This window comes from Chiroxiphia lanceolata, chromosome 24, assembly GCF_009829145.1.
Source record: "Chiroxiphia lanceolata isolate bChiLan1 chromosome 24, bChiLan1.pri, whole genome shotgun sequence".
Lineage (NCBI taxonomy): Eukaryota > Metazoa > Chordata > Aves > Passeriformes > Pipridae > Chiroxiphia > Chiroxiphia lanceolata.
In genome coordinates, this window is record NC_045660.1 from 3913827 (window position 1) to 3926663 (window position 12837).

The window sequence follows — 12837 nt, forward strand, 5'->3', positions numbered from 1 at the left end:
CCACTAACCCGGGGACACCCTTGTCCTCTGTCCCTGGGGAGGCGCAGGAGCCATCAGTTTTTGGAGTGTGGGATGGGCAGGAGGAGCAGAGGTGTGTGTTTGTCCTGTGTGGGTTTGATCCAGAGCCCGTGGGAAGATCCAGTCTGGTGTCTGGAGCAGGCCATGGCTGGATCTATGTGAGCCCTGGGTGGGATGTGTACATGAGTTCCAAAGGAAATGCTGCCAGCAACATTCCCAGGAGCTGGGTTTGCCCCGTGTCCGGTGCCCAAGGCTTAACAAAGAGCATTCCTGCTCCATGAAGCCCTCCCACTCCCCAGCTCCGTGTTCCAGAGGCAGGGAGAAGCCTTAGAGGGGAAGAGCTGGCTGCATGAAACACCTTATGCTCTCTGGGCTGGCACTTGGGAGGGATTGGGGGAAAAACAAGTGGTTTTCTTTTGACTTGGTCTCCCACAGGCTGCAGCTCACAGCCCATGAGCAGGTGGTGTTGGTCTGACCCTGAGGGATGATCCATTTCCTCCCAGGCTGAGCCCAAATCTGGGTTCTGCTGGTGTCAACAATTGAGCAACCATGGAAAAACTGCAAATCCTCACACTGCCCTGGAAGTGAGAAGCTACGAGGAGCAGAGGGACCCACGGGACCGGCCCATGGGCATCTCCCTGGCACTCCACAGCCAGCCTTTCCCCTCAGCCTCCCTCCCTGGGGCAGGGCAGGAGCAGGAGTGGGTCCCCTGCAGCTCATCCAAGCTGTGCCAGAGCCTGTTTGAAGCTCAGGAGAACAAGCAGCCATGAGCTCCTCCCTGTGATGTGGCTCCTCTGCTCCTCCTCCCCGAGACACTGCCACCTGGCTTAATTTAGGAAAAGAATAAAGATGGATCAAATATGTTTGGGGTTTTTTTTAGCTGGAAGGGGTATGTTGGGTGATGCCTTCCCCTATTTTTGAAACAAGCCATCCTGATTAAAGTAGGGCTTTTCCCAGCCTGGGAACAGGGGGAAAATGTCTGTGCAGGGACACCAGGTCCCCGCTGTCTGCCCTCCCCAGTCCTTCACCCTGCCCTCCCTCCTCTGAGCCCCCACGGCTGCCCGTTGCCTTGCCAAAGCCTTTTCATCCCGGTGGAATCCCCCCTCTCCCTGCCACCCACCATCATTCCCGGGTCTCGGGGAGGAGGGCCGAGCTGTGCATGTCCTCCTCCTCTCGGAAGTAGGCAGGTTTCCCCTGGGAGCTGGGGGACTGCTGTGCTTTCGCGGGGCAGTTGGCGACCATGTGGCTGATGCTCTGGCAGAAGTGGCACTTCTTGGGCTGTGGTGGGAGCTTGCACTCCTTGGCGTGGTGGTCCAGCCCGCCGCAGTTGTAGCACCTGTGGGAGGGGAGAGATTCCAGGAGGAGAAATGAGGTGGGATGTGCCGTGGCCGTGCCCGGGACCGATCTGGCTTCACAGCCAGAGCTGGGCTTTAAACAGCCTGGCTGCTGCAGGGATGTGGGCTCGGCCCTTTGGGGCTGATGGTGGCCCTGGGGTTGGTCCCTGCAGAGTCCCAGCTCCAGCAGGGCCAGTTTGGGCTCAGTGGTGCTGCTGGTACCCAGGAGATGGCAGCAAACCCCTGCACCAGAACCACACACGGGGGACAAAAATCGGCCTGTCGGGGGCTTCCACCCCTCTGGCTCCATCAGGATTCTGGCTCCTGTCTCTCCAGACCCCGCTCCCAGGGTTACACAGCCCTCAGAACTTGCAGGGACCATGGCCATCAGTGTAGGGACAATCCAAAAGGTGGCTTCTCGCAGGGTTGTACCTTCCAGCCCCCATCCCACGGGTGCCACCTTCACACCAGAGGCGTGTGGGCAGAGGGAACTACGTTGTGTCCATTTCACATCCTGCATCCTTGTAGGATGGTCACAACCCTTTCCTCTTTCCTTTTCCTTCCCAGGTCCTTTCTGATTAGTTTGTGAGAACAGCGGAGTGGGGCAGACAGCATCCACTGGGAAAACTGGGATGAGGCATCTCCAGGAAGCCGAGATGGAGAGGATGGGGGGGGGGGGGAGATGAAGAGCTGGCCAGAAACTCGCCCCAGGGCTCGCAGCCTCACCTTGGGAGACACTGCCAGGACATCCAGCTATTTCCTTCCCACAAGGAAGGGTTGCTCGTGGAGAAAATTACCCCTGCCCAGCACGGCTCCCTGAGCCGAGGGGAGCGGCCGCCCGGGGTGTCCCTGACCTCTGCCCTTCCCTGCTGCTTCCCTGCCCTTTCCCCACCGAGCTGCATCTGCCACTCATTAACTGCCAAAGGAAGCTGCTTTCCCAGAGGAAGGGTCGCTGCCCACCCCACTGGACTCGTGCCCATCCCCAGGGTACCCAGGCAGCTCCTGATCCTGCCCGGGATCAGCCCTGGATCAGCCCTTACCGGTCTCCCTTGGATCTGCGTTTCTGGAGGCTCTTGCCCTTGGGCCTCCTCTCGCTGCCGATGCAGAAGACGCCCCCCGGGCCGGTCACCCGGATGGACTCCAAACCTTTGGATGACTTCTTGAAGGTGAACTCGACAGCCTCGCCCTCCTTCAGGCTGCGGAAACCCTCCATGTGGAGCTTGCTCTGGGAGGGGAAGGATGGGGGTCAGCACAAAGCTGGGGGTGTCCACTGGGCACACGACAAGCCCCAGCCCAGCAAACACCTCCTGTGGCACAAGAGCTGCCAGCATTCCCCTGTGCCTGTCCCTTGTGAGGGGACAGACGTTGAGGATCAAGCTCAACCAGGCACCTTCATCTCCTTAAAATCTCTGGAGCCCTGTTTGATAACAGAGAGCATTCAGTGAGCTCAGACACTGGCTGAGTGGGGCTCACTGGTTTAAGGGCCAGCAGAGGCAGCTCAGACACAAATTTCAACAAAATATTGGCTGTCAGCACTGCAAAACAACCCCCTTCTCCCACCCAGCCCCGTGCTGGGAAGCAAGAGCTGCTCCTGCACCTCCAAAACATCATTTTAAAAATATGAAAGGATCTCGAGGCTTTGCACGAGCACAGTCATGGCAGGACCCACGGTAAAGCCAGGAGGCTGGAAGCTGGCACTGCCAGCCCCCTCACTGCAGCTCACCTCAGTTCAAGCCATTTAATCACCTCCAATAATTAATTAAGCAGCCATTTGGCCCGGGATTATCACTGCTGGGAGCTTCTCCCACCCTTCCCAGGACCACCTCCTGTCCCTCCCAGGATCACCGCAGTGGTCATCACAATGCAAGTCAGAAAGACTCAGGCTAAGGGAGGGGGCTGTGGGATGATAGGAAAATCCTCTCCACTTTCAAGAGCTCTGTCCATTTTAGCAGAACAAATCCCTGAGGAGCCAAGCTGGGCAATGCAGGCGACAACTCTTAACCCCCTGTGCCACGAGCATCACTGCCAGCTCTGCCTGAGGGCCACTCAGGCATCCCGGGCAGCAATTCCAGCACGGCATTCCCTCAGCTCCGTCAGGCAGCAGGAGCCCAAACGACCACGACCAAAAGAGTTAAGGGGATTTGCTGGCAGAGGGAGGAGCAGCTCCAGCGGGCTGGGGATTCCCAGCGGAGCCGGCGCCAAACGCCTGCGCGGCTGCGGCAGGACCCTGCATTTATGAATGGAGCATCTCCCCCCATTCATGGCCCGGAGAGTTCCCGTCACGTGGGGCCGCGCTCGCCCATTCTTCCCGCACGGAGCCTCCGCGTGAGCGCTGCCCGGGACGGGCAGGCACGGTCTGTTCCCATCTGCACCCCAAATCTCACCAGGACCCACGGGGGAGCACCCCATGTAAAAGCAGAGAGGGAAGGAACCGAGTTGTTGGGTTTTAGGGTTGAGTTTTTCTTGGGGGGGGGGGGGGTCTTGGGGGATGTTCATGGGCCTGTGGGGGAAGTGGGAATGCAGCAGAGCTCGAGGCACAACCCTTGAGACCCTTTTTTCTGCTGTTTCCCCCCTTTTCTGTGCCTGGTGGACCAACTCTTTGTGGGACAAACCCCATAGGCTGGGCCAAACCCCATAGGCTGGGCCAAGTCACCCTTGCCTGCTGGTATGGGATCCAGAGCAGGCCAGATGGGATTGCCCTTTGCTCTCTGACCTGCTCCTGCTCCCAAAAGGGAGAATCATACCCTAAGCCACGAGGTCCCCAATGACAACAAGGACATGACAGGGTCTCATGGCCACCTCTGCCCACCCAGGGCAGTTCCAGCACCACCTGCCACTGGCAAAGCCCCTGCCACGCTCAGAGGGGCACCCAACCACTGCTCCCCAACCCCAACCCAGCTCCCCCCCAGTGCTGAGTATCCCCCCAGCAGGAGCTCAGTGCCCAAAGCCTCGACCAGCACATCAGAGGAGATGCCTCAGCACCTTGGGGTCAGTCACCCACCCTGCCCTGTCCTGTCCCCAGCGTGTGAGGTGGTTTGGGCGACAGGAGCTACCACAGATGGGGAGTTTGCCCCACTCCAGCAGCAGCCATGGGGTTTTGGGTACCAGGAGGGGCTGAGCATCATTGCCTGGAGGGCGGGGGACAAGACCAGCCACCTCCTGTGGCTGCTTTCGGGGTGTTTACAGCCCCAGCTGGCCCAGCTGTGTTTACACTGCGGGGATGAAAACTCCCAGGCGCTCTGGGACAAAGCTGAGCCGTGGCAGGGGGGACCCTGGCGCACAGGCTGGGCCCCCCCAGCTGAGCCCACACCTCGGGCACCATCGCCCCGGTGCCAGGATCCACCCCTGCCCAGCCATTCCGAGGAAGGGGAGGGCTGGGGCAGAAGCTGCTGCAACATGACGGGGGAAGCGATTTATTTCCCGGGAGCGGGCGAGGATGACAACCACCCCCCCAGCCCCCTCCGCCAAAAGGCCAAAGGAAACGCCCTCTCCCCAGGGAAGGGGGGGGACAGAGGCTGGGGCGCCCCAGCTCTCCCCCCCTGCCGCAGCCTTTTGATGTGAGCTGCAGAGTGGCTGGTGGTCCCTGCGCATCCCCCCTGCCCCCTTCCCAAAACACACACATTGCTGGCATTCCTCTGTTATCAGATAGGTAATCAAACTGCAGCCCATTGAATTAGCTGCATACCTCCTGCATCTGAAAGGAAGGGGCCCAGAGCCCCTGTCCCACACCACACACAAAGCCGGAGCCTTCCCAGGCCTCCACACACCCACACCCCCCCCAAAAAATAAAGAGAGGAAGGGGGGGATTGGAGCGAGCCGGGGATGCTGGGGATGAGGGGGAGCGCAGGGGAGGGCCAGGGCCAGGAGCCACCGGCCAGCGAGAACAAAGGGCCGGCGGCGGCCGCGCTCCCGCTGCCCAAATTCCAGGAGTTCCAGGCCCCGGCGGGGGGAGGAAGGGTGGCCGGCATGGCCGCGGCCCCTCTGACCCCCTCCAGCCCCTCCACACACCAGCCCTGAGTCCAGCTCACCCGCTGCGGGAGAACTGGGGCTCACCCGTTGGGTGCCGGGGTTTGGGGCCCGGGTCCCTTGGAGGAGGTGGGGGGTCAGTCTTGGGGATACGGTTTTGGTAGAGGGGGTGTAGGGTCGCCCTGGGCTCGGGATCACAAAGCAGTGCCATCCCAACTGTTTTAAAGCACAGCCTGGTGCAAGGATGTCCTTGTCATCATTAGGGCCTGGGATTAACCAGCAGGGCAAGGAACAGAAGCAGAGCTGGAGCACCTTCCACCACTGCCACTCCCCCCGCCAAGGCACCCCTTCACCAGGCATCACAGCGTGCTTTTCCACCCGAGGATCCACCCAAAGCATCCAAGGATGCTTTTCCACCCATCCTTTCCCTCCCATCCCGCGCCCCGGTGGCTGATTTACGGCAGACAAAGACGCAGCACGTGAGCGGCCAAGCGCTGCCCACCCCCCGCCCTCCACGGCACTGGGTGTCCCCCACACCCCCCTTGCACGTGGGTGCCTTCACCCCTCCTCTTCCTCCACCCAACAAATCCCTCATCACGGATCCCAGATCCCTGCTGAAGGGGTGACACCACGGAGCACCCCGAATCCGGCCGCTGCCCCCCAAACTGCCGGGCTCTGGTTCACCCCCACCCCGCCGGGCTCCGGAGGGGCTCGGCCGGCCCCGGGGTCACCATTGTCCCCGCGGCCTCCCCACAGTGACACAAGGGGACGTTTATTCCCAGCCAGCCCCGGCCACTCAATCAAACCATCTTTGTGTCCCGCGGGGCCTGGGGCGGAGCGGCCGCTGCACCTCGTCCCTCCAGCAACGTTTAAACTGAGATCCCTTGGAAAACAAGCCGGGCTGGGATGCTGGGATAAGAGGGGCTGTGCCAAGGGGCACGTCTGGGCCCGGCCCAGAGCGTTTTGGGGGAGCCCAACCCCACTGCAGTGCCTCAGTGAGCTGAGACACCTCACTCTGCAGAGGAGGGTCAGGAAAAATGGCCCAGGGATTGCTGAGCCCTCAGGAGGCCTGTGGCCCATCACTGTGGGTACCACGTTGGTGGTGACCTCTGCATGGCACAGCTCGATGGCAAACAGCCCCCAGAGCAGATTTTGGCCCACATGGAGTAGTGATTCAAGCCCTGGGACAGCAGGGCCAGCTCAGCTCCCCACCACTGGCCACAAAGCCAGCAGGGAAATGTCCCTTTGCCTTCCCAGCCTGCGCCTGGATCCATCCCTGAGCAAAGCCTTTCCTTGTCTCCACATCACACAGCAAAGCTTTTCCCAGTGCCAGAAGCTCCAGGGGCTGGTTTTGGGCTCACACATGTAGGGGGCTCAGAGCAGGAATCACCCCAGTCCCTTCCTGCAGCTCAGACCCCCGTGGGAGCAGCCAGTGGATGCTGCTTGGGAAAGGGGGTCCTGCCTCAGCTCCAGGAGTTGGTGCAGAGATCAAGAGGGAGTGGGTGTGGGAGCCCTCGAGAGGAGCACGGGGGATTTAACATTAGCAGATCTTTCCAGTGCCTCCTTGGTGCAATATCCCCGTTTTCTTTTTTCCCCAGCTCAAGTAAAATCAAAATAAAGCCATTTTCCTGCCAAAGTAACTATGTTTGCTCTTAATTCTCCACCATAACCCAGTAAAATTAAACTCTAAGTACAAATTCCGGGGAAAAAAAAAAAAAAAAAGAGCATCTACCACAGAGTTTAATCCATCAGTTTCCTGTCCTAGATCCTTTTAGCTCCTCTGGCTGTATTTTTCCCCACCAAAACCCTCCTGCACTTCACAGGGGCAGCTAATTGGGATCAGGGGCTGCGTATTAATTTTGTGCTCCCCTATTAAAGCAGGAACGTGGCCGGGAGCAGCGGCACGTCTTCCAGTGGTGATTTCGGCTTCATCCCCCTGATTCTTAGGTGCGAGTAAACAGGGGAAAGGAAACGTCGGAGCTGGACCTGGGAGCGGCAGGGACAGAGGCTCGCCAGGGCAGCAGCTCCATCCCAGCCCTCCCCAGCTCCATCCCCACTCCATCCCGGGAGCAATCCCATTCATTTGGGCCATATTATCTAAGAAACCATTCCAGGGTGTTTTCTCTCCCTGGGGCAGGGAGGGGGAGCTGGGGGAAGGGATGTGCCTGCGGCCATCAGTTAATCTTTAGACAGAGACAGGAGGCTTTTTTTTTGTGTGTGTGTGTGTGAGAGCGTCTTGAGGGAGTTTCAGGGGTGGAATAAAGCAGCTCTCTTTCACTATTTCCCTCAGGATGCGGCGCAATACAATTCTATTCCAGCGGTTATTTAAAAAAAACAGACCACAAAATAAATAAAAAAAAAAAACCAAAGAAATTGCTCCTACCCCTCTCCCCCCTCAGAAGCAGAGATTCCAACGAGCGTTTCTACCCCTGGGGATCTCTGGGGGGGGGGGGGGGGTTGCCTCCTCATTGTAGGGGGGTTGGACTAAATGACCTTTAAAGGTCCCTTCCAACCCAAACTGCTCTGTGATTCCGTGATCTCTTCCCGAGGGACGTGTGTAACCCTGGTGCCCACCCAGCTCTGTGGGTGACCCCGGTCCCGCAGAGCAAACACGGGAGTGATGCACACGAGAAAGCAGGAAAGATGAGATCCTGCACGTGTCCCGTGCCTCTGTGAGCATCACAGGTCCAACTCTGACTCAAAGATTCCCCCTTTCCTTTGCTGCCCCCCCCCCCAGCCCTGCACAAACCAAACCCTTCTGGTCGGATCCTGCCCCAGCAGGGGACCCCAAGGGAAGGTTGGACCCTGTTCCCTGACAGAGAAACTGCCCCTTGTTCCCCTACCTTTGCTCTGCTGCACAGTCAGGGATGGAGCTCCCTCCAAACACGTGCTTTTTTTTTTTTTTAGGACCTCACGTCATGCTCACGTGGATTATTATTATTATTATTGTTATCGTGGCCACATGCAGGCAGATGGCAGGAGCACGGGTGGGTGACAGCCCAGGTCAGCTCGGCCAAAATCCATGTCCAAGGAGCTGCCATCCCCCTCCATCCCACCCCTGCCCAGATGAGTGGAGATGGAGCCCCTCCACCAACCCTGACCCCCACGAGGCTCCCGGGGACGGCAGCACCCAAGGGACCACAGGGGGACTGAAGTCTCTCCCGGGCTGGGATGTGCCCAACTAGTTCCACGCTGCCCTGGGCACTCGAGCAGGGCAGCAGTGCCACACCCCAGCAGGTCTAACCACGGGCACAGCAAGGACACACAGGACCATGTCACAGAGACACCAGTGACCAAACACCCTGCAGCCACAGCAGGGGCCCAGCAGTGCCCAGCAGCTCTCCTTGCTAAAATCATAAGGAGAAACAGAAAACCCACCTGACTGCTTTTATCAAGGATTTAGACCTGCTGGCTTGGAGAAATGCTTGGAGACAGGGAGCCAAGCTGTGGAGAGCAGTGATTCCCAGGGGTTGGACAGCCCCTTCTCCTCTCAGCTGGGCCCCATCCCAAAATCCCAACCCTGATGGTCCTTGTTCACTCCTCCAGCTCCAGTGAGCAGCAGCAAGCCTTGGGGCCACAGGGTGCCCCAATTTTCTCCTCTCCCTCTTTCCAGGTTGCCTTCCCTGGTAGCCCCACACTCCTTTAAGGGATGCCCAAAGCCCAGGAGCTGCATCCCGAGGGGACCACTGCAGCTTTAGGGTCTTCACCATCACCAGCCTAATTTCTGCCACCTCAAGACCCCCAACCCCTTCATGGGTGCTGCTCAGCCCTTCACCTCTCTGGGACGACCTGCTCTGCTCCTCTGTGCTTTATCCCCTCTGTGTCCTCACAGCCCCCAAATGAATCCATCTCCAGTGTCCAGGGGAGGCATTTGAACCCAAATGCCTCATTTTTAGCTCACAATGCAAGGGAAAGGCAGCCCCGAGGAGCCCTGTTAGTCTCCTGTCCTGCCGAGATTTTAATCTCTTTGTGATCAGATAAAGGCAGAGGGAGATGGAGACGCGCTCCCTGCAGAGAGGGGCCATTCAGACCTGGTTCCTGTAATAAAGTGATTTAATAGATCTAAAGAGGCCAATTCCCTTCTTTCTCCCACAATTACTTCCTGTGGGTCATCATTCACATATGTAAATGAAGAGGGGAAGGATTGGGGGTTTGGGGGCTCTGGGGTGCTAAGCCCCAAAGGCCGGTTTGGGGTACCCTGTGTGGAGTGGGCGGTGAGTGCTGGGCAGGGCACCCCGAGCCCTGAGTGCTGTCCCCTCTGGCTGATCTTGGCTTTTGCCCTCCCAGCCCTGACTCCCTCCCCAGGGAGTGGACACTGGCTCCCGGGAATCTCCCGGATGCTGGGATGGGGAGAGCATCGGCAGAAGGGCCCGATTCCCCGAGAGCCACCCAAAATCAGCGAGGCTGCGGTGGGAGCCTGAGTTTGGTCCCTCTCCAAGAAGGGGCCAGGGCTGAGCCAGGGACTCTGCAGTGGGAGAGCCGCCGGCATCAGCTCTGGCTGATTCACTGCAGGAGAGCAGCAACTTTGTGCCACCAGCGAAGTGGGGCAGGAGGCAAAGCCCAGCACAGAAGGGAAAGATTCTCCATCAGCCCAAAGCTGCCCCGATTCTGCTGGTGCAAAACCCCACGCTGGGACCACCCTGCCCTTCACTGCAGCAGGGGAACCCCCCACACCCTTTACTACCCAAAATAACCCACTTTTCCCCAGTATTCCTTGTGTTTCCCAAACGCTGCAAACCCTGCACACGGGACCCCACGGCTCCCCCAGCCCTGGAAAACGGGGGGCACCGGGAGGTTGCACCTCTCCCCGGGCAGTGGGATGCTCCCGACAGAGACACCCCAGTTAATTCTCTTTTCCTGCAGGAATGTGAGCAAAAGCAATCAGGAAACCAGACCGTCTGGGGGCAATAAACCCCCAGGAGAAGGGCGGGAGGCTTCTCCCCAGGGGCACTGGGTCCCGCTGTGCTACATTGAGATGCAAAGACCCATTTGCTCTCTGGAGAGCACCAGGATCTGGTTTACCCTGGCTGATTTGGAGCCCTCGACTCCAAAACCATCTGTGTCCTGGCCTGGGATAGTAACTCCTAACAAGGCACTTTGCCCACACCACAGCTGAGGGAGGAGGGATTTACATCTCCCCTGGTCATCATTCACTTGCCAAGTCGCCATAGCCCTGCCTTGGAGCATCCACTCGTGGGTAGGGGGTGAGAGATCACCAGGAGCTTGTCACAGCCCAGAGGCTCAATCCTGCACCCCCAGATCGCAGGATATACCCAGCTTAGGGGGATTTGGGCCCACGGAGAGCAGCAGCCTTTGAAGGCAGCTGCTCCAGGGGCTCCCTGGAGCCAGCACCATCACGCTCCTCCAAACCCACACACAAACCCACCCGTGTTTGCTCCAAAAACACCCGAGCCCCCTTCGCTCGTGCTCACTCTGCTCCCCAGCCCCACGGCAGCTGCTGTCCCGGGGCCACACGCCCCCCACAGACCCCCGTCCACACGAGCCGGTGCTGAGCCCCACATCTCCCTCCCAGTGCTGGCCCCGGTTTGGGCACCATCTCCAAACCCTTTCCCCAGCCCGGGGTCTCCCGGCAGATCCTCCCCCGGGAGCCGGGGCGGGGGGTTCAAGCAGCTGCAGCCCCGAATCCGCGACTTCCCTCGGCGCGGGGTCACAGACACGCGTGGGTCTTCCCCGCTCAGCAGGGTCAGACCCGGACACGAGACTGTCACTGTCATACAGGATCCAAAGGGACACACACCCGGCCCCACACGCCTTTGTGCCACCCGCGAGCGGGACAAGGGGCGCGGGCAGAGGTTCCCCCCCTCCCGGGGATGAGCTCCAGCGGGGGAAAGCTCAGTCCCGCATCCCTGGGAGCGGGTACCGCGGGGAAACAGCCTCTTCCCCGTGTCCCTCCACGGGGCGAGCAGCGTCCCCGCTCCGGCACGTCCCGCCCGGCCCCGCGGGCACCTGCTCCCCTGGATCCGGCCCCGAGGGGCTCCTCAGGGAACAACGATGGGAAAATTAAATCGCTCGGGATCAGCTTACAGGGTCGGTCCCCGAGGACGAGCCCCGGGCTGCGGCCGTGCCTGCCCTTCCACCCGCCTGGCTCCGGGGAAACCCGCCCCGGGCGACCATGGCTGGACCCCGGGCTGGGACGGGGGGACCCCCGGCCTCGCGTGGGTGCGGCGGGAGGGTCCCCATCCCGCCTCGCATCCTCCGGAGGGTGCTGGGGGCTGCACCCCCTTCCCTCCCCACGCGGGATCCGGCCCCGTACCTGGTGCACGAAGACATCGACGGGAGAGTCCAGGGTCGCGCCGCCCTTGGCGGTCATGGAGAGGAAGCCGAAGCCCATGCGGACGTTGAACCACTTACAGATGCCGGAGCCGTGCAGTGGCTGGGATTCGTTCTCGGGCTTGGGCGAGTCTCCGGCCGGCTCCTCGCCCGGCTTCGCACCTGGCGAGAGACCCACGGAGCCGCTGAGCCGCGGGGCTGGGGGAGCCGAGGGTCCCCCCCGGCCCAGCCACCCCGCATCCAGCCGGGCAAGCCCGCAGCAGGAGCCTCAAATCCTGCTCGGGTTCCCCAGGCTGGAAAAGGCGAAAAAAATTCCAACTCCCCTCCAAAATAACCCAACAGAGCGGTGAGCTCTGCTTCCACGTGTGCGTGGGGATCACCCCAGGAGCGAGGGGAAGTGAAGGCAGCTCCTGCCAGCACGACCCAGGCGGTGCGTGGGCCGGGGGCCCTAAATCCGTTTTCCCCTCAAAAACGTTGAAAACGAAAAAAAAATCCTACCCAGCAAAAAAAACCTCAAAAAGCCAATTAAAAAAAAAAAAAAACCAAACAAACCCAAACCAAAACAAAACTCAAAAGATGGGGAGGAAAAAAAGTATAAAAAAAGGGATAAAACTCCCTCAAAATATCAACCCGCAACCCCCCTTGCCCTCAGCAAGCCACGCTGGAGAAACTCTTCCCTGCCGCCAGCATCCCCCTGCTGCACGGGCCTCCCCCGCTCCCAAACACCCCCAGCAGCCACCACCGGCCCCAAACTTCTGGGCTCATCCTGGGGCTGGAGGGGGGATGAAAAAAAAAACCATGATATATCCCCCCCTGCGAGCCCCCCGGTGCTGCGCGGGGCAGAGGGGCCGCGCCGGGCCCGGCCGCGCTGCTGGGGCGCAGCGGGGCTGGGTGGGCCGGGGTCGGGGGGGTCCCTGCGCCCCCCAGCCGGGCTCTGCCGTCGTTATTAATAATCACGGAGCCGAGGCGGGCTCCGACAATAATATAACTTAACCTGCAAACTGCTGGTTGGAAACAGACCCCATCCCGACACTCGCTTGCAAATTCCGAGTTGTGGCTGTTACCGCCTCCTCCCTCCTCCTCCTCGGCCAGCTTTGAGGGTATCAGCCCAGCCAAAAAAAAAAGTAAAAAAAAAAAAAAAAGGAGGAAAAAAAAAAACCAACAAAAAACCCCAGCTTAGACCCCGCCGGGAGGGAGCCGAGAGAGGTTTGACTCCATCTTCACTCCA

General features: G+C 59.9%; 1 protein-coding gene across 1 annotated transcript; it reads right to left on the reverse strand.

Moving 5' to 3' along the window:
• Nucleotides 1-1078: 1078 nt before the first annotated feature.
• On the reverse strand, nt 1079-12742 carry LIN28A (lin-28 homolog A). Its single transcript, XM_032710087.1, has 4 exons — nt 12604-12742; nt 11593-11771; nt 2393-2577; nt 1079-1354 (listed from the first exon to the last, which is right to left on the reverse strand). Exons 1-4 carry the CDS (start codon nt 12632-12634, stop codon nt 1141-1143), a joined length of 609 nt encoding a protein of 202 aa, XP_032565978.1. The 5' UTR covers nt 12635-12742; the 3' UTR covers nt 1079-1140.
• Between the last annotated feature and the right edge of the window lie 95 nt (nt 12743-12837).

Excerpts from the sequence above, each read along its gene's own strand:
- LIN28A (XM_032710087.1), bottom strand. The coding sequence starts at position 12,634 with ATGGGGTCTGTTTCCAACCAGCAGTTTGCAG. Across the intron at positions 2,578-11,592 it reads TCGATGTCTTCGTGCACCAG|AGCAAGCTCCACATGGAGGG; the intron begins GTACGGGGCCGG and ends TTCCCCTCCCAG. Across the intron at positions 1,355-2,392 it reads CGCAGATCCAAGGGAGACCG|GTGCTACAACTGCGGCGGGC; the intron begins GTAAGGGCTGAT and ends CCCCTCCCACAG.